Below are 20,886 nucleotides of genomic sequence, written 5' to 3' on the forward strand. Positions count from 1 at the left end.
TTGCTTGAACCTTCAGCTTCCTTATCCAGAATTGGAGCTCCTTAGTTTCCGTTTGCCTGCATGTCTGCCTGCCTCACAGGACGGCTGGTATGAGAAACCAAAAGAATTACATACAGAAAGGGACTTTCAACATCATACGCTTAGGGGTTGGGCCTTGGCTCTGCCGCACGTATAGATGCAGGAACCACAGTTTGCACGCGCGTGTGTCTCGTCGGTCAATGGAATCCTTGACCCGGATGTACTACTGTACATTCGCAAACCCCGCCCAGAAGCCGTGGTTAGTAACCGGAAAGTCTCACGTTTAGCGGGCGTCCCGGAAGCGGAAGCAAGTCCGTTTCTTTTCTCCGTCCCTTACGTTCGTCCTGCGTTGTACCCGTTGTGCCAGGGCGGTTCGCTGAAGCGGTTCGGAGCGTGAAGAAGAGTGGAACCCTGAGTTCCCCGAACATCAGCAGCCATGGCGGATGTGACTGCCCGCAGTTTGCAGTACGAGTACAAGGCGGTGCGTGTGGTCTCGAAGGACGGGTGCAGGCAGGGGAGGTCGTGGATAGCCACGGACACTTAAGCGGGAGATCAGAGCTGGGTGAAGGATGGATTAAAACACGAAGGAAAAACCCCGTGGAATTTGGGGCGCGGGAGAATTTAGGAGTTGGGTTTTTCCCCAGCCCCCTCAGCGCTAAACTCGCTCCTTCTTCTCTTTACCTCCAATGTGCCCAACATTTTACCCAAATGTGGGCTGTTGTGGATGCTCTTAGGAGCGCTGGTCGTTCACTTTCTCAGACAGCAATAGTGCTCGTGCATCGTATAATGCTATGTTATTTCTTCTTGTTTTTGTTTTTTTTTTTGTTTTTGTTTTTCGAGACAGGGTTTCTCTGTGTAGCCCTGGCTGTCCTGGAACTCACTCTGTAGACCAGGCTGGCCTCGAACTCAGAAATCCGCCTGCCTCTGCCTCCCAAGTGCAGGGATTAAAGGCGTGCGCCACCACCGCCCGGCTATTTCTTCTTAAGAGCATGATTTTTTTTTTTTTATTCAACTGTTTTCCCATCATCTGCTGTCACTACGATAACAGGATTCAAAACTATACAATCAAAGTTTTGATAAAGTATGATCTTTTCAGAACTCAAATCTTGTGCTCCAAGCTGACCGCTCTCTCATTGACCGGACCCGCCGGGATGAACCGACGGGAGAGGTTCTGTCCCTGGTTGGGAAGTTGGAGGGAACCCGAATGGGAGATAAGGCTCAACGGACCAAACCACAGATGCAGGAAGAAAGACGGGCCAAGTAAGTACTAAGGGGATGCTGGATGCTATTTTTCCATCTAATGTAAAGCCCATCTTTAGCATTAGAGTGTGAGACCCCGACTTAGAGCGTTTCTCCCTGGAAGGTAAAGCCCCTGGATGTTCCCCAAGCTTGTTTTCCCTGATCTCTAAAAATACAGCCAGAAAGAAGCTCTTTGTTCTCTATAGCCAGCAAAAGACTTTTTTGTTTCTATACTGTACAACCAGAGATGCCTGCCTTCCTGTGCCAAGGACATGGAGATAGACACAGGAGATGAGGCTGCAGCTCACTCCCCCCCTCACCAGAAAGGAGCTGTAGCCAACTCTCCTCCCAATTCCTCAGCTAGCTGTTAAAAGCCCCCTACTGTCACCACTCGGGGTCGAACTCCCCTGCCCTGCACGAGGAGGGACTTCGTCCTCAGATAGCTGATAATAAAAACCTTTTGCAGTTTGCATCAGGTGTGGTTTTCTCTCCGGACACTGGGGTGCTGGCCAGCTCATCCCGGGACTTGAGCAGAGGCCCAGCATCGGGGGTTTTACAAGAGCAATAGTTTTACTCAAGTTTATATGGAAGATCAATGGTGTGTGCACAACATAGCAGAAGCCTCTTCAAGGTTTAAAGCTTCTTTGGATTTAGGTGTAACGAAGTAGAACAAAATCTATTGATACCTTTTACTGACACGTTTCTGATTCATAGATGTTAATTTTCTTCCGGTTATCTTTTTAAAAGATCTGTTTTGTTTTTAATTATGTGCATGTGTATGTTTGTGTGGGTTTGTGCACACACATGCAGATGCCTGTGTGGAGGCCAGAGAGGGTTTGAGAGTCCCTGGAGCTAGAGTTACAGGAGGTTTTGAGTTACCCAGTGTGGGGCTAAGAACTGAACTTGGGTCCTCTTGGAAAGCGGTACTGTGGGGAAACAACTCGACTCTTCTCTCCAGCCCCATCCCCAACCGTTTTCAGGACTTGAGTTAATCTCCTCTCTGTAATTCACCTCCACCATGTTGTTAGAAGCTTCTCTCCCCAACCCTTCTCTCCTTTTGTTGCCCATCACTTCCTGATGATTTCTGTTGTCTTTTCATGTTGGTGGGTCCATTTCAAAAGTTAAATACTACTAACTTTATTTTGCCTGTCTTGCTTTTCTTTTCTCTTCTTTTCTTTCTTCAAAACAGGGTATCTTGATCTGTAGACCAGGCTGGCCTTAAACTCAGAGATCCACCAGCCTCTGTTTCCTGAGCACTGGGATTGGGATTAAAGTCCTGTGCCACCACCTCCCGGAAAATTGTGTTTTCTTTCCCCTCCGTCCCTCCCTCTCTCCCCTTTTAAAAAATATTTATTTTATGTATATGAGTACACTATAGCTCATCTTCAGACTGTAGCTGCCTTCAGACACGAAGAAGGCACCTCAGAAGAGGTCATCGAATCCCATTACAGATGGTTGTGAGCCACCATGTGTTTGCTAAGAGTTGAGCTCAGGACCTCTGGAAGAACAGTTGGTGCTCTTAACCACTGGGCCATCTCTCCAGCCCTCTCCTCTCTCTTACTATGGAGTCTTAACAATCCCCAGGCCCTGTTTGATTTGAGTGCTTATGTTTTAGAAGAGCTTAATTATTGTTCCTTGGTCCTTCCGTTTTCAGAGTCTGATGTCTTTTCTAGTTGTTTATTGGGAGTCATTAAAAGTAGATTCCACTGGAGCCTAGTCTCTCACTCTTAAAAAGGGATGGATGCATCTAAGGTTAAAAAAAAGTCTAAATAATATTATACAATCTCATATGGATATAAAAAGATGTACATTTTAAGATAATGGAGACTGTATCTATCAGAAGATGACACATTTTCTTTCTATAAATCTGTCCCATAAAGAAGTGCTTCTTCAAATCATTAAGGTCTGGTAGGAGTTAATCATTTTGATTCATGTTCCTGCCTTCACATATTAGACGTATAGAAAGGGTAAGCTTGGCTTGGGAATGACCAGTTCTTCCATTCAGCATCATGTTGTATGTCCTTTAGGAGGAGAAAACGTGATGAGGACCGGCACGACATGAACAAGATGAAAGGCTACACGCTGCTGTCCGAGGGCATTGATGAGATGGTGGGCATCATCTACAAGCCCAAGACGAAGGAGACCCGGGAGACCTACGAAGTGCTGCTCAGCTTCATCCAGGCTGCGCTGGGAGATCAGGTAAGCCAGTCTTACCTCTGGATTTTCCCAGTAGGATGGGGAGGGCAGTACCATGCGAGCAGAGAAGTAGTGAACATGTTCCAGGTCAGAGGCAGGCTGCTGAGTGCCTCTTACCTAGAGACGTGTGGCGAGCTGTGGTGCAAGTTGTCTTCTGCTTCTGAAGACCGCCTGCTATGCCCCCACGCCCAAGCACTCGGACTGTCTCCAGGAGACACATGAGGCAGCACTGTGTTAAGTCCTCAGCAGCTCCCTCTAGGCTTGAAGGTTGCTTTTGTTTGTTGGTGTGAGATGAGGTCTCCTGCAGCTCAAGCTGACATCATACTCACTATGTATTCAAGCATGACCTTGAACTTTGGTTTTGTTGCTGCTTCCCGTGTGCTAGGATTGCAGACCTGTGCCACTGTGTCCTGTTAATGAGTGTTCGAAGCCCAGGATGCTGCATATTTTCTTGTTTGCTTTGTATGTATATACACCATATAGCCCCAGTACCCTTAGCAAAAGAGGTTTCAGATCTCCTGGAATTTGAGTTGTGATTTTTTCTTTTGAGCCATCATGTGGGTGCTGTGAATTGAACCCAAGAGCAAAAGCAATGCAGTCCTAACTTTTGAGCCACATCTCCAGCTTGTGTAGTTTTGAAGATGCGTGCTTCTTTACTTTATATTGTCACAAAGCTGATCAGTGCCCTTCTACATATTATTGTTGTACACGTTGTTTGTATTTTTTCTCAGCCTCGAGATATTCTTTGTGGAGCAGCTGATGAAGTCCTGGCTGTGCTGAAGAATGAAAAGCTTCGAGACAAGGAGAGAAGACGGGAGATTGACCTGCTGCTGGGTCAGACAGATGATACCAGATACCATGTGCTGGTAAACCTGGGCAAGAAGATCACAGACTACGGTGGCGACAAGGAGATACAGAATATGGGTACCTGAGCTCTTTGTGTCCTGACCATGTTTTGTGGTTGTTGGCCTTTCTATTGAATTCTCAGAATCTTTGTTAAAATTTTAGAATAGCATTGTTTCCATAGCTTATGTTGTGTTGCTTAAAGAGAATGGCTGATCTGCAGGCCTTTTGGCACAGGCTTATCCCAACAAGTCAGCCTGGTTGCATAGCAAGTTCCAGCTGCCAGGGTTCCTAAGCAAAACCCATCTAAGAAGAATAAAGTGGAGAGTTATCTCTTGATGTTTGGTTGTGAGCCTTATCCTTTAATAGCTGAACTATCTCTGCCGCCCTGGCAGCCATTTTTAAATTGAGACCTATTGTGTAGATAGTGAGTGAGAGCAGGGAGGGCTTAGGAGCTGAAGAAGCAGAGCAGGGTAGAATCCAGGTTGGCAGGTTTGAGAGGCCTTGGTGCTTGTTTTCGTGTTGGTTAAGTCTGTGTGTTCTGGGCCTGAGAGTAAGCAAGCCAGGCAGCTGAGGAAATGGGCTTGAGTGTATCCACACTAACCACTGCCCTCTCTCTGTAATCCCACATCTCCTCAGATGACAACATTGATGAGACTTATGGTGTGAACGTGCAGTTTGAGTCTGATGAGGAGGTGAGTGGCTTTAAATGGATCCCTTCTGTTTTGTGATGTTACCAAGGTAGTGGGAGCTCTTCTCATAAACTGAAATTCCTAGCTAAATGCGTTTTACAGTTTTGTGGTAGACTTAACAAATTTTGTGTCATTCTGCTTAAGAAGTTATTATGGTTCACGTTAGGTTCTTTTAGAAGCTAATCTAAACTAGTGGGTGTACACTGACAGTTTATAATAAACCAGATAGACCAATGAAAGTAGGAAGGAGGACTGAGAAATGCCATCCTGTGGGCACAGCGCAGTTATTGCAATCATGGACTCAAGCAGCTGCACTTACTTACTGTGGGCCTGTCCAAGACTGGCCCTCTCAACACCCAGTCAGAGATTGGGGAGGAGTCCCTTCTCCCTGCTGCCTAACTATTGGTTATTGATAGATTATGGAAAGGGGGTCATTATCTTCAGTCCTGTAACCACTTCTAAGCCTTCTGGTCTCTGATGGTTAAATTCAGTGGGTCACAAATAACACAGGGAGGCATGAGTGTGAGAAACAGATGTGTAGGGAAGAGGAGGCTCCTTGAGGTGGGGGGAGCGGCAGTAAGAGAACTCGGTATGCATTGTGTGCATGCATGAAATTGTCAGAACCCATTTAATCAATAAGGAAAACAGATAAAGCACATCTTCAGTGACGCTGTGTCCTGCTGAAGTGTTTTAACCATAGTATAGTAATTCACGGCTTTAGTGTTGTGTGCTAATTGCTAGTTTAAGAATGCATGTTCGGGCTGGTGAGATGGCTCAGTGGGTAAGAGCACCCGACTGCTCTTCCAAAGGTCCGGAGTTCAAATCCCAGCAACCACATGGTGGCTCACAACCATCCGTAACGAGATCTGACTCCCTCTTCTGGAGTGTCTGAAGACAGCTACAATGTACTTACATATAATAAATAAATAAATCTTAAAAAAAAAAAAATGCATGTTCACCTAAGAGTATGGATGTAATTGTACGTGGCTATTTAGCAGTTGTAGCAGCTCCTGGGGTTAAAGCTTGCCACTTCTAGATTATAACTAAATATGAATAGTGGGACAATTGAAAAAGGAAAGTTGAACCAGGAATGGTAACACAGTGCCTACATTCCCAACAGTCAAGAAGTTGAGGCCAGCTAGGCTACATAGTGAAATTCTCTAAATGTCTCTAAGTCATTTTTTTTTTTTTCAGATTTATTTATTTTATGTATGTGAGTACACTGTAGCTGTGCAGATGGTTGTGAGCCTTTGTGTGATTGTTGGGAATTGAATTTAGGACCTTTGTTCTCTCCTGCTCAAAGATTTATTTGTTATTATAAATAAGTACACTGTAGCTGTCTTCAGACACTCCAGAAGAGGGCATCAGATCTCATTATGGATGGTTGTGAGCCACTGTGTGGTTGCTGGGATTTGAACTCTGGACCTTCAAAGGAGCCGTCAGTTCTTTTAACAGCTGAGCCATCTCTCCAGCCTGTCATTTTTTAAAGTTGGTTACTTTAGAGTTTTCAGTGAGTGAGTTTGTGTTCTGAAAAAGAAAGTGCCAGTCCTGAAATGTCCTGGAAGAGAAGATGTTACAGGAGGTCAGGGTGAGCTTTGAACCGAGAGCCAAGGAATCTTGAGTTTGAGCCTGTATCTTAGGCAGGTCATTTTGCCTCGGTTTCTGTTTTAGTAAAACAAAATGCTACTTCCTACAGAAGAGTTAATTGGTAGAGAGTTTTTCTTTTCTCTTCCTTTCTTCTTTCCTTCCTTTCTTTTTTTCTTTCTTTTTTTTCCAGACAGGGTTTTCTTTTGTGTAGCCTTGGCAGTCCTGGACTAGCTCATTAGATCAGGGCTGGCCTCAAACTTACTGAGCTCCACCTGCCTCTGCCTTCTGAGTGCTGGAATTAAAGGCATGTGCCATCACTGCCCAGCTGTTAATTTGTAATTTTAATTAGGAACAACCTGACACAGATTTCCTTGCTCATAGCAATTTATTTAACAGATGCTAATTATTGAACATGATGTTTAAGTCCACAGTTGAGATTATGCAAACTAAGCATGATGTCTACGTTTCTGGCTCACAATCTACTTTCCTGTGTATGCGTCTTCATAGCTCCTCCGTTAGCCAGTAGTCTTAGTTTGATATTATCTGTGTTTCAGAAGGAGCATATGATCCCAGTGTTTGATATTTGCAGCTAACGTGAGAAGCGGAAAAGAGGATAGATACATCTAATAAACCCATTCCAAATGGTCATTCCATTGATATTCCTGGAATATGGTTGATACACTATTGGCTTTACCCCAAATCCGTTGTTCTAAGTATGGAGCTTACTTAGAGTGATAGAAAGCAGGATCTGTATGACACAGGACCAGTTACAGATAGCATTGTCTCCATAGGAAGGTGATGAAGATGTGTATGGGGAAGTCCGAGAGGAAGCTTCTGATGATGACATGGAAGGGGATGAAGCCGTCGTGCGCTGTACCCTCTCTGCTAATGTAAGTAGAGTCTCTGTTTTAGTGTAGGCCAGCTTGCTTCTAAGTGAAGGACTTCCTCTTACTAAGACACTGAGCCATGGTTGGTTTTTCTGGGTGGTGGCTACTGTGGATTGAACCCAGCTTCAGGCATGCTAGGCCAGTGCTCCACCACTGAGCTAGTCTCTTCGTTCTCAGCTTTTGGGGTTGTTTGGAGTTTTGTTGTTGTCCAGGCAGGCTTCAAACTTTTGATGTCTTCCTCATCCTTCCTCTTGAATGCTGGAATTATGGCATGGACCACTGAGCCTGCCTTCCAGACTTCCTTTTGATGGGTATTTGGGTTGTTTTTAAAATTTGATACATAGATAACATTGTAATGACAAGAGTATTTGAGTGGTTTGTTTGTTTTTTAAGGTAGGGTTTCCTTGTGTAACCCTGGCTGTCCTGGAACTTGATCAGTAGACCAGGCTGGCCTTGAATTCAGAGACCCGCCTGCCTCTGCCTCCCAAGTGGTGGAATTAAGGCATGCACCACCATTGCCCTTCTGGGTATTTTATTTTTGTTTGTTTGTTGTTCTGGGGTTGAACTGTCTTGTGCATGGTGAATGCTCTAGCACTGAGTTATAGCAGCAGTATTTAAAGAGACTAAAAACATTTTTATTTTGAGAAAGGTCCTCACAAAATTAGAGCTGGACTTAAACTTACCCTGTAGCTCATGCAGGTCTTGGAGCTCTGTCAACTCAGCTTTCTAAGTAGTCGGGTAAATTTACAGACCTGTGCCAGTGGTGTTGTGTGTGTGTGTGTGACCTGTGCCAGTGGTGTTGTGTGTGTGTGTGTGTGTGTGTGTGTGTTTATGACATAAAACTTACTGGGCAGCTCAGACTGGCCATGAATTTAGAATCTCCTGCATCAGCCTTCTTAGTGCTGGGATTGCAGGTGTTCCACCAACCTCAGTTTGAGCCTTATTAAACAGTCAGTATTTTGATTTTCTTAGGACATTAGTCAGTTGTTTCTCTTCCCAAAGACACATGTTAATGAAATCTTAGTCTGGTGTGCTCCTGGATTCAGTGTAATAGAGCTGCTTCTTTCTGGAAAGGCCTCAGAAGGTAGCCTATGGGATGGCAGGTAACTTGGGGGGAACATGATGAAGAGACCTAGTGAGCCACATGCCTGATTTCCTTCTTAGCTTGTAGCCTCAGGTGAACTGATGAGTTCTAAGAAGAAAGATTTGCACCCTCGGGATATCGACGCCTTCTGGCTGCAGCGACAGCTCAGTCGTTTCTATGATGATGCCATTGTGTCACAGAAGAAGGCAGATGAGGTGTTGGAGATTTTGAAGGTATGGATAAAATAGTACTTGTATTCCATGAGTCTTGTCAGAAAGGGTCAGTGTTTGGAAGGCAGCTATGCTTACTGTAGTACTGACAGTGCAGGGACAGTGTTTGAGGTTGCAGATGGCTGTATTCATACAGTCTTATTTTCTCTCTCCAGACAGCAAGTGATGACCGAGAATGTGAGAACCAACTGGTTTTGCTCCTTGGTTTCAACACTTTTGACTTCATTAAAGTGTTGCGGCAGCACAGGATGATGAGTGAGTAGACTATGCACTTTTCTTGCTGTGTGTGTGCGCGTGCAAGAGTCTGCTGGATTGTGTTGGCTTCAGTATCTAGTTACCTTCTGTTTGCTCAGGAATAAAAGGAGGTTTTATTTCACGGTCTGCAACTTTCTCTCCCTATTGTGTTTGGCAGTTTTATACTGTACCTTGTTGGCCAGTGCTCAGAGTGAACCTGAAAAGGAGAGGATCGTGGGAAAGATGGAAGCTGATCCAGAGCTCTCCAAGTTCCTCTATCAGCTCCATGAGACTGAAAAGGAGGACCTGATCAGAGTAAGGACTGGTTTGTCTGTATGTCTTGTTCCTTGTTCAGTGTTTGAGGTAATGAAACATATCTCTGCATTCTCTGGAGTTTGTCAGGGTGCAAGTTAGAGTCAGCACACTCATTGCTGTGGTTGAGATACTGTCTTCATCCAGTGCCATGGGGAACCTGCTTACTACAGCCTGGGAAAAGAGCATGTCTGCTTAATGTAGAACACCATTCCTCCCTGCCTTTCACGGTTAATTGTTGACAGTCTGCTTCTGACGTTCCTCTTTAGAACACTGCATCACCACTGTGTTTACTACCTCTGGCTGATTTATTTACTTATTTTTATAGTCTCTGGCAGGTCTCAAAATAAAGTGATGTCTTTGGTTTGGGGATACATGATTTAGCACCATGATTGAAGCCCAACCCAGAAGGGACTGCAAGGGACAAGCACTCAGGCGAACAATGTACATGATTGGGCTTTTTCTTTTCCCCTGCTGCAGGAAGAAAGGTCTCGGAGAGAGAGAGTCCGTCAGTCCCGAATGGACACAGATCTGGAAACCATGGATTTGGACCAGGGTGGAGAGGTGAGTGCTGGGCTGTTCCGAGGCTGTTGTGGCTGGGAAGCTTACCTGCTAAGCCTGTTTGTGCTTTGCCTGTTTCCAGGCTCTGGCTCCAAGGCAAGTTCTGGATTTGGAGGACCTTGTTTTTACCCAAGGAAGCCACTTCATGGCCAATAAGCGCTGCCAGCTTCCTGACGGGTCCTTCCGACGCCAGCGTAAAGGCTATGAAGAGGTGCATGTGCCTGCTTTGAAGCCCAAGCCCTTTGGCTCAGAAGAAGTGAGTGAATCACCTTTTCCGTTCTCTGCGTCTGTCTTCCAGTTTGGCGTTTAGCCATTAACTAAAATGTCACCTAGTCTCAAAGATAATTTATTCTAGGAGTGGAAACTATTCCAGAGTTTTTCCATTCCAAGACCAGGAAGCAAGAGTGATCTCTCTGTACAGGTTTAGAGTAGAGAATTATGAATGGCGATTGCCAGGGAATGAAATCATGGGGAAATCATAGTGATCTTGTAAAAATGGGCAGGCAGCCTGCTGAAGGATCCAGGAGCATAAAGTGTGGGATGTCTCTTCCTTTAGCAATTGCTCCCGGTGGAAAAGCTGCCAAAGTATGCCCAGGCAGGATTTGAGGGCTTCAAAACGCTGAACCGGATCCAGAGTAAACTCTACCGTGCTGCCCTGGAGACTGATGAGAACCTGCTGCTGTGTGCTCCCACTGTAAGTACTGATCTGCCTCCTTTTCTTCCTGAAATGTTTTGGTAGCAAGTTATATACTAATCCTTAACTAGGACTTATTCTTTGCCATTGAGTCAGGGTCTCTCTATGTAGCCTTGGCTGTAGACCTGACTTACAGTATAGACCAGGCTGCCTGTAAACTCATAGAGATCTGCCTGCCTCTGCCTCCCAATCTGCTGTGATTAAAGGTATAGAATGCCACCTCTGGCTATTCTCTGTTCTGTGATGGACAACCCACTGGGGCAGTGTTACTTGGGGCAGTCCCAGGGTCAGTTCTGTTTTGATGGTCGCCCATAGCAGATGAAGAGGCTTTGTCTCTGCCCCCTGTCTAGGGTGCAGGCAAGACCAATGTGGCCCTGATGTGTATGCTCCGAGAGATAGGGAAGCACATCAACATGGACGGCACAATCAATGTGGATGACTTCAAGATCATCTACATAGCTCCCATGCGGTCCCTGGTCCAGGAGATGGTGGGCAGTTTTGGAAAGGTAAGTCGTATAACCTCTCCAGAAGGTACTAACTGCAGCTGTTGATGTGCTGGGGGGGCGGGGGAGGGGGGGGCTGTGCATTGCTGCTTCTTTTGTTAGGGAAACTCCAGATATTTTTTGCCATTTCCAAGGTAGAATTTGACCCTAGTAATTTCTGAAGCAAAAATGTCTTGACCTGTCTTACATGGACGCCATCTTTGTTGTATTTCCTTAATGACTCGCTGCATCTTACAGAATTTATGCGGAATTAATATGGTTTATAGCTTGTGGGTTTTTACCCCAGTTCCACTTTCCTATATGTATCTACTTTCCTGCTTCATGAAGGGCTTCCATAGATCCTTTGCCTCTACCCGAATGGGATTTAAGTAATATTTGTTCATCTTTCCTGATTCACCACACCAGATACTTAACTTTTCCTTGTTCACAGCACAGAAATGGCTGCCAGGCCCTTCAGGCACCATCTACCATTCTTAGACGTTAGGCAAGCTCCCTGCCACTGAGCTGCATCTCCAGCCCCATCACTCAGTATTGCTGATGATGCTTTCTTTCCCCAGCGCCTGGCCACATATGGAATCACTGTTGCTGAGCTGACTGGGGATCACCAGCTATGCAAGGAGGAAATCAGTGCCACACAGATTATTGTCTGCACCCCTGAGAAGTGGGACATCATCACACGCAAGGGTGGGGAGCGCACCTACACCCAGCTGGTGCGGCTCATTGTCTTGGTGAGTGGGAGAGAGGGGAAGGAGAGAACAGCTGTGTCAGGGAGTGTTTGGCACTCTAGTTGGTAGCATGAACTTGGGAGAGTGGGGCCTAAATACGAGTCAGAGTAAAGTCCCATGCACTAGCCAGCTTTATTCATTCAGACAATTTATACTCTGAGAGTTAACAAGAAGCACATGACTAAGGTGTTCAGTTGCAAGGACAAGGCCACACATGGCCAAACATGTTTTCTATAGAGGCATATGAATAATAATAGTGATATAAACTTACTTCTATACCCCACAGCTGGGAGGAGCATGGAAACACGTTCCAGGAATGACGATCATAAGACTCTGGTCATTTTTTTCTTGGAGCTTTCTCACAAGCACCCAAAATATTCACATGACTATTCTTGGACTGTGTTAGGACACGGGAGCATTGGATTGGCTCTGTGGTTCTGTTCTTTTTTTTTTGTTCCTTTTTTTTCCCCCCTATCCTTCTCCCTCTTGTTCCAGCCCCACTTGTTCTGGCCCCGCTTACTCCGGCCCATAGGTTTTTTTATTTGTTTCTCATTATGGATGGCTGTGAGCCACCATGTGGTTGCTGGGATTTGAACTCATGACCTCCGGAAGAGCAGTCAGTGCTCTTAACTGCTGAGCCATCTCAGCAGCCCCTAGTTCTGTTGCTTAATGCCTTTCTTTTCTTTTTTCTTTTTTTTGGGGGGCGGGGTTGATTTTCTATTTTGAGACAGAGTTTCTTTGTATTACCATGACTGTTGTGGAATTCTCTTTGTAGACCAGGCTGGCCTTGAACTCACAGAGATCCACCTGCCTCTGCCTCCTGAGTGCTGGGATTAAAAGGTGTGTGCCACCATGCCTAGCTTTCCTTAAGGCTCTTCTACATGCAGTTTCTTCATAAGAGTCACTGAGCTTTGCTGTTGCCATTAAAACCATAATCTGCATGTAACAAAAGCCTCTTAGACATGCATGCTGTTTGCCACATGCCCCATTGCTCTCTAGATCTGGTTTTTTTGTTTGGTTTTTTTTTTTTTAATTTGGCTTTTGGGAAAGACTCTCTATGTAGTCCTGGTTATCTTGGAACTTGTTCGATAGAATATGAAATATTTTTAATCAAATGGAAACACACAAAAATAATTTTGTCCTCCAAGAACATAGAAATGTTTCTTTATAAAATAATCTATTGTCACAAAGGATAAGTAAGGAATTGGGACTTTGCATTCCCTTTACATAGAAGTATCTACAGGGAGTGGACTTTGAGCCTGACGGTTGAATCTGTTTTGTTGTTTTTGCTTTTTGTAATTAATTGCATTTGTTTATTTTCTGTGATGTTGCATGGTGTGTGTGTGTGTGTGTGTGTGTGTGTGTGTGTGTGTGTATGTGGAGGTCAGAGAATACCATGCCTGCTTGTGGACGTTGTACATCGTGGTGCGCACTAGGCTCCGCACCACGATGTACAACGTCCACAAGCAGTGGTGTGTGTGTGTGTGTGTGTGTGTGTGTGTGTGTGTGTGTGTGTATGTGGAGGTCAGAGGAAAACTGGTGGAAGTCAGTTCCCCTTCCACCATGTGTGTTCTCTATGAATCAAGCTCAAGCCATCAGGGTTGGCAGCCAAGTCCCTTTACTCTTTGAGCAGTCTCACTGGCCTCCAGCTTGATTCTTTAAGTTGTCTAAGAAAGCAGGAGAGTAGTTCATAGTCTGTGTTCAAAGTGGAAGTTAGCAAAACTATGGCTATAAGTTTTTCTTTGAATGAACACAGTTATTATATAGATTGGTTTATGCACTTCTTATAGCTATTATTGTCCTGCTGTGGCAGAACTGAGTTGTTTTTTGTTTTTTTTTTTAAGATTTATTTATTATTATACATAAGTACGCTGTAGCTGTCTTCAGATGTACCAGAAAAGGGCATCATCAGATCTCAGTATGGGTGGTTGTGAGCCACCATGTGGTTGCTGAGATTTGAACTCAGGACCTTTGGAAGAGCAGACAGTGCTCTTACCCTCTGAGCCATCTTGACAGCCCAGAACTGAGTATTTTTTAACAAGGGCTACATGGCTCACTAGCCTACAGTATTGCATGTGTGGTACCGGATGTTCAGCCCTTGAAGAAAAGTTTGCCTACCTTTTTTTTTTTTTAGAGCCTTGCTATTCCATGCCTCTCCGACAGCTGCTCCTAGGGGTGCTGAGTCCCTGGCCTGCCCACAGTATCCCCAGTTCTCCCAGTGCTTACTGTATCTCAGAAGCACTGCTGTTGGCAGTGTAAACTTACTGTACGTAAAGCCCACAAGGGTAGGTTTCTTTGCTCTAACCTGGTCAGAACCATCATGTATTTGTAAGGACATTTGTGGTATCATCAAAGGACTCACTCACAAGTGTTAGACAGTCTACACTCAGTGTATATTTCTACTAAAAGCTGTCTTTGTTCTTTAGGATTCCTTGGCTTAGGGGTCCCTCTCTTGTCTTTACTTGGCATGTTAAGACTGTATACTTGTACAGTTTGCATCTTTCTGTTATTTAGGATGAGATCCATCTTCTACATGATGACAGAGGTCCTGTCTTAGAAGCTTTGGTGGCCAGGGCCATCCGAAACATTGAGATGACCCAAGAAGATGTCCGACTCATTGGTCTCAGTGCTACCCTCCCCAACTATGAAGATGTGGCCACCTTTCTGCGAGTTGACCCTGCTAAGGGCCTCTTCTACTTTGATAACAGGTATAAAAAGAAACTGGAAACTTGTTACCCAGGCAGGCTTCCTGTTCCCTACCCTTCTCTAAGGAGCACACTATTGAGTTTTAGGGTTCCTGTGTGTATTTTAAAAAGCATTATTGTTTCTAGGTCAATGGAAAGTAACTTCTCTCACAGTGTTATCTGCCAGAAATCTCATTTGTATAACTGTTGAACTTCTAGCTTCCGCCCGGTGCCTCTGGAACAAACATATGTGGGCATCACAGAGAAAAAAGCTATCAAACGTTTCCAGATCATGAATGAAATAGTCTATGAGAAAATCATGGAACATGCTGGAAAAAATCAGGTTTGTTGATGGTTCTTGAACCTTTTCTTTTTTTTTTTTTTTTTGGTTTTTCGGAGACAGGGTTTCTTTGTGTAGCCCTGGCTGTCCTGGAACTCACTCTGTAGACCAGGCTGGCCTCAAACTCAGAAATCCACCTGCCTCTGCCTCCCAAGTATTGGGATTAAAGGCGTGTGCCACTAGCCCAGCTCCTTTCCCATTTTTAACTTAAACTAATCGACAAGGTAATAGCATGAATCACCAGTGATCAGAAATAATATGAGTTATTACTACAGTTGCTTTAAAAGATGGTCAGGGTCTGGAGAGATGGCTCAGCGGTTAAGAGCACTGACTGCTCTTCCGAAGGTCCTGAGTTTAAATCCCATCAACCACATGGTGGCTCATAACCATCCATAATGAGATCTGATGCCCTCTTGTGGTGTGTCTGAAGACAGCTACAGTGTACTTATGTATAATAAATAAATAAATGGTGTGTCTGAAGACAGCTACAGTGTACTTATGTATAATAGATAGATAGATAGATAGATAGATAGATAGATAGATAGATAGATAGATCTTTAAAAAAAAAAAGATGGTCAAGAGCTAGGAGAGTCAGCACATGCCTGTAATACCATAGCTTACGATGCTGAGGCAGGAGGACCTCAAACCAGCTGGAGGCCAGTTTGGGTTATACAATGGTACCCCCTACCCCCATCCCCATCATGGTCCCCCTCTCCACTTTCCCCCCCCCCCAAAAAAAATAAATCCAAAAAATGACTGGGGACCTGGAATGGAACTCAGTGGCAGAACATATACATAGCATGTTGACCCCGGTTCATTGCATTTTCCATCACTGCATAAATGGGAGATGGAATACTGTGAACAATCATTCATAAACTGGCCAATTTATGGGGTGGATAGATGGCTCAGTGGTTAAGAGCATTGTCTACTCACAAAGGACAATTGAAGCTCAGACCAGTCTATTAACTCTAGATCTGACCTCTCCTAGCCTCTGTGAACATCAGGCATACATATGTTGCACGGACATGTGCGCATATAAAACATTCGTTTCATAAAGTAAATAAAAATTAACAATAAATAAACAAACTTATAACTTAGAAGAATTGGATCACTTCCTGAAAACAACTATCACTATAGCCTAGGTGAAAGATAATTTGAATAGTCCTGTGATCGTAAATGATAACTTCATAGTTGATACTCTCCTCCCCCAAATTGGTGGAACTAGAAAAACCAGTCTGTCTATAATAAGATAGCAAAACTGTAGCTGAAAATTATTAGAACCTAGTGAAATCAGGCCAGTGAGATGGCTCTGCAGGTAATGGCGCTTGCCCCCAAGACTGGTGACCTGAGTTTGATCCCCAGAACATACTTGGTGATGGAGAGAGTTGATCACTACTCTGACACACAAAATAATTTTTTAAGACTTATTTATTTATTATATGTAAGTAAACTGTAGCTGTCTTCAGATACACCCGAAGATGGCATCTGATCTCATTACAGATTGTTGTGAGCCACCATGTGATTACTGGGATTTGAACTCAGGACCTCTGGAAGAGCAGTCAATGCTCTTAACCAGAAAAAGAAATGCATAGCTTCTTACTGCCTGCCTTATTTAATTCTGCTAACTAGTAGTAATGTGCCACTACTGCCTGACATATAATTTCATTCATTCGTTCGTTCGTTCGTTCACTTACTTATTTGTTTTCTTTCTCTTTTTTTTTGGATGTTACTTTGATAAAAGTTTTTAGTTAGCAATATTAAATAAGGTAGGCAGTAAGAAGCTATGCATTCCTTTTTCTGATAAAAAGCACAGGAGTTTATATGATAGGGTAGGACTTCAGAACACTAGATCTCAGGAGGACTGTTTCATATAATGTGGAACTAGTTTCAAACTATTTAAATATTTTTATAAATAATGTAATCGTTTTGGTATTATCTTGAAAATATACCTTTATTTAGCTTAGACTTGCTAAGGCTCTGACCATATTCTTAATTGAGGTCTTTGAATCTCAATACACTGTGTATTTAGATTTATTGTTCAAGGGAGAATTCTAGAGTTAGTTTATTTCTTAGCTGTGAGACTCTGCCACTATCCTTGGTACATCCCTTCCCCTGTGTGTCCTGGGCTGGGCTTAAACTCTATGTAGCCCTACTCATAGCCTGGAATTTAGCTGTGACCTTGAGTGCAGAATTAGAGCTGGAGTTACCATGCCCAGCTTCCCTTTGGTACTGTCAGCCCTGTTAGACTTCTTTCCAAACTAGCATGTATTTTTGCCATAGACAAAATGGCTTCTGTTTCTAGTGGAGCAGCTTCTGCTTCCTGTAGCTGGTGCTCTGGTGCTCTGAGAACAGCTGCTGAAGGTGCTCCTTTTAGCTCTTGCCTGATTCTCCTTAGGTCCTCGTGTTTGTTCATTCTCGCAAAGAAACTGGGAAGACAGCAAGGGCAATCCGTGACATGTGTCTGGAGAAGGACACTTTAGGTCTGTTTCTTCGTGAGGGTTCTGCCTCCACTGAAGTCCTTCGTACAGAAGCAGAGCAGTGCAAGGTAAGAAGGGACCATCTGCTTATTTGGTGACTGGTTCCATATTGGGTAGATTCCTTTGGGACCATATGTACTGAGTGCTTCTGTTCAGGCAGGTTAAAAGTCATTTTCTTGGGGCTAGTGAAATGACTCAGCAAATAAGGTGCCTGTCGCCAATCCTAATGGCCTGAGTTCAATCTCTGGGACCCACATAGTAGAAGAAGAGAACTGACTTTCACACACATGCCACACACAGGCATATATACAAACATAAGAATATAAGTGTGTTAAAAGGGACTGTGTGGTTATGGGACTTGCTTTTGGCCTTGGAGTCCTAGCGGGAGGCCGGCCTCACTCTGTTTCTATTCACAGAACTTGGAGCTGAAGGATCTTTTGCCCTATGGCTTTGCTATTCATCATGCAGGCATGACTAGAGTTGACCGAACACTTGTAGAAGATCTTTTTGCTGACAAGCATATTCAGGTGAGGAGGGGCAAACCTAGTAGAAACAGACTTGTTTGTAGCTCTGCCCTGAGTGGTATCTCTAACCTTTTGTTAAAAAGAGAGTCATTTATATGTATTTGTGTGTGTGTGTGTGACTTGAACGAGTTTATGTGCACCACATGCATGCAGATGCTCTCAGAGGCCAGAGGAGGGCACCAGATCCCTTGGAACTGAAGTTACATATACTTGTGAGCATATGTGGGTTCTGGGACCTGAAGCCTCGTCCTCTGCAAGAGTAGTACACGCTCCAGCCACTGAGCCGGTCTCTGTCTCTAGACGTTTTGAGATCTGGGCCAGCAGGCCTAGCCCAGGCTGGAAAGTTGTGATAGTTATGTTTGCTCTCCCCACACTTCATACACTGCAGAAGAGAGGATGGATGCTTCATAGAACTCTACACTGTAATTCACAGGGTCAGGACCACATTCTTTCCCTCTTCCAGGTGGGTAGATTTTGAATGTTTTATAACTGAGTTGATAAATACAAATTTAAGCTTCTGACCTATGTCTCTGGAACCTTGGTATGTTAATTCTCAAATATGTAAGAGACTGAAGAAATGCTTTCCTTTTTGCTCCAGTGTCACATTGAGTACTGAAATATACATCCACTCCTGCCTCCCGCTAAGCTCAGGCGCCAGACAAGCGAAGGATATGGCCCTGCTATGGTGGGGTCTGTTGTCCTTATTACCCTTCTTTACCTCCGCAGGTTTTAGTTTCCACCGCAACTCTGGCTTGGGGTGTAAATCTTCCTGCACATACAGTCATCATTAAAGGTACCCAAGTGTACAGTCCAGAGAAGGGGCGTTGGACAGAGCTGGGAGCACTGGATATCCTGCAGGTACAGAGCCTCTGAGATGATTTCTCAATGGGATGAGCTCCTGGGCCTGGGGTCCAAGGATGCTGCAAAGATGGCAGATCAAGGCCAAGTTCTAAAGTGTGTAACTTGTTGAATCAAAAGCTTTGCCATAACATTTTCTTTTATTGCTTCTGTCTTAGATGCTGGGCCGTGCGGGACGGCCGCAGTATGACACCAAGGGTGAAGGCATCCTCATCACATCTCATGGGGAGCTCCAGTACTACCTCTCCCTCCTCAACCAGCAGCTGCCTATCGAGAGCCAGATGGTCTCAAAGCTGCCTGACATGCTCAATGCGGAAATCGTTCTGGGCAACGTCCAGAACGCAAAGGTAGGGAAAGCTTTGTCTTCAGAGCTTCACACTTTTCCTCTATGACTCAGGTGACTTGAGTGACGTAACTCCTGTGAGGATGTTTGGGTCCAGCAGTGTCTCAAGCTTTGGACCACAGCTCATGCAGGGCAAGCTTCGTGGGTTTGTGCTATATAGTTCCTTTTATGTTTAAGATATTTGAAAGGGTTTTTTAAATTGAAATACTGAAAACATTCAGAATACATTGTAATGTGTGTCCTTATGCTTAAGAATTAAGTGTCCAAGTGATGGCACACGCCTTTAATCCTAGCACTTGGGAGGCAGAGGCAGGCAGATTTCTGAGTTTGAGGACAGCCAGGGCTACACAGAGAAACCCTGTCTCGGGAGAAAAAAAAAAGAATTAGTGTCCAAGCTATCTGTGGTGCTTCTGTTTGGACATGAGCAGGTCGTCATGCTAAACACCATGAGCTGTCTTGCAGGATGCAGTGAACTGGCTGGGCTATGCCTACCTATACATCCGAATGCTCCGGTCCCCTACCCTCTATGGCATTTCTCATGATGACCTCAAGGGAGATCCCTTGCTGGACCAGCGCCGACTCGATCTTGTTCATACTGCTGCCTTGATGCTGGACAAGAACAATCTGGTCAAGTACGACAAGAAGACAGGCAACTTCCAGGTGATTAGCATGTGATTTTTGAGGAAATTTTAGCAAATGTTTAGGTCCTTGATTTATGTATTGTCCATCTAATTACCTATGTCTAGTTGGGGATTAAACAGTGGCCTGTGAGCTATGAACTTAACTTTCAATGTTTATTTTCTTTTAATTTTTTTTTTTTTTTTCTTGAGACACGGTTTCTCTGTGTAGCCCTGGCTGTCCTGGAACTCACTCTGTAGACTAGGCTGGCCTCGAACTCAGAAATCCTATCTCTGCTTCCCAAGTGCTGGGATTAAAGGCGTGCACCACCACATCTTTCTTTTAAATTTTTATTACTTTATGTGTATGAGTGTTTTGTTCGCATGTTTGTCTGTGTAGCACATGTCCCAATGGAAGCCAGAGTGCCTGGTCCCCACAGAGTCCAGCATTGGGTAGTGGCTGCCTGGGACTGGAGATGCTCCTGAGCCACCATATGGGTGCTGGGAATGGAGCCCAGGTCACCTGGATGAGCAGCAGCCTCCTCTCACTGAACCCTCTCTCCAGCCCTTAGGTTTGAGAAGTGGTCGTTAAGTTTCAGAAACCAGGCTGAGCTAGGGCGTGTGGGTGTTTGCTTTCATAGCATCACTTCTGCTTACCAAGTCAGTTTGTTGTATCCTCTTTCTTACTGTGCCGAGTTGCTTGAATCGAGCAGCAGTTGTCCTCGTAGGACAGTCACTTGATGTTAGAAGCTGGGGGCTGATCTCTGGTCAGTCTTTTACTGAGTCTTCTTTCTTTCTAGGTGACAGAACTTGGCCGGATAGCAAGTCACTACTATATCACCAATGATACTGTGCAGACCTACAACCAGCTGCTGAAGCCTACTCTGAGTGAGATTGAGCTTTTCAGAGTGTTCTCCTTGTCCTCAGAGTTCAAGAACATCACTGTAAGAGAGGTGAGCCTGTGAGCCTAGCAGGCCAGGAGTTAGGACCCTTGCCAGGCTGCTGGATTCTTTTTTCCTTCATCCTTGCCCTGTGGATTTTCTTTTTTTTTTTTAAAGATTTATTTATTTATTATATGTAAGTACACTGTAGCTGTCTTCAGACACTCCAGAAGAGGGCACCAGATCTTGTTACGGATGGTTGTGAGCCACCGTGTGGTTGCTGGGATTTGAACTCTGGACCTTCGGAAGAGCAGTTGGGTGCTCTTTCCCACTGAGCCATCTCACCAGGCCCCCCCC

At 44.6% G+C, this 20,886-nt stretch overlaps 1 protein-coding gene across 1 annotated transcript in view; it reads left to right on the forward strand.

Moving 5' to 3' along the window:
- Window positions 1-324: 324 nt before the first annotated feature.
- The window catches only part of Snrnp200 (small nuclear ribonucleoprotein U5 subunit 200), a 33,307-nt gene continuing 12,745 nt past the window's right edge, over window positions 325-20,886 (forward strand). The window contains exons 1-22 of the mRNA XM_021156986.2: window positions 325-499; window positions 1,115-1,278; window positions 3,285-3,456; window positions 4,185-4,377; window positions 4,936-4,991; window positions 7,367-7,465; window positions 8,627-8,779; window positions 8,932-9,031; window positions 9,189-9,325; window positions 9,803-9,886; window positions 9,966-10,139; window positions 10,440-10,577; window positions 10,928-11,083; window positions 11,638-11,808; window positions 14,320-14,513; window positions 14,709-14,832; window positions 17,225-17,374; window positions 17,723-17,833; window positions 18,557-18,688; window positions 18,847-19,035; window positions 19,494-19,691; window positions 20,449-20,601. Coding sequence (XP_021012645.1) covers window positions 455-499; window positions 1,115-1,278; window positions 3,285-3,456; window positions 4,185-4,377; window positions 4,936-4,991; window positions 7,367-7,465; window positions 8,627-8,779; window positions 8,932-9,031; window positions 9,189-9,325; window positions 9,803-9,886; window positions 9,966-10,139; window positions 10,440-10,577; window positions 10,928-11,083; window positions 11,638-11,808; window positions 14,320-14,513; window positions 14,709-14,832; window positions 17,225-17,374; window positions 17,723-17,833; window positions 18,557-18,688; window positions 18,847-19,035; window positions 19,494-19,691; window positions 20,449-20,601 — 3,093 coding nt within the window. The 5' untranslated portion in view covers window positions 325-454. The remainder of the gene's footprint in view (window positions 500-1,114; window positions 1,279-3,284; window positions 3,457-4,184; window positions 4,378-4,935; window positions 4,992-7,366; window positions 7,466-8,626; window positions 8,780-8,931; window positions 9,032-9,188; window positions 9,326-9,802; window positions 9,887-9,965; window positions 10,140-10,439; window positions 10,578-10,927; window positions 11,084-11,637; window positions 11,809-14,319; window positions 14,514-14,708; window positions 14,833-17,224; window positions 17,375-17,722; window positions 17,834-18,556; window positions 18,689-18,846; window positions 19,036-19,493; window positions 19,692-20,448; window positions 20,602-20,886) is intronic.

The sequence above is a fragment of the Mus caroli genome, chromosome 2 (genome assembly GCF_900094665.2).
Source record: "Mus caroli chromosome 2, CAROLI_EIJ_v1.1, whole genome shotgun sequence".
NCBI lineage: Eukaryota > Metazoa > Chordata > Mammalia > Rodentia > Muridae > Mus > Mus caroli.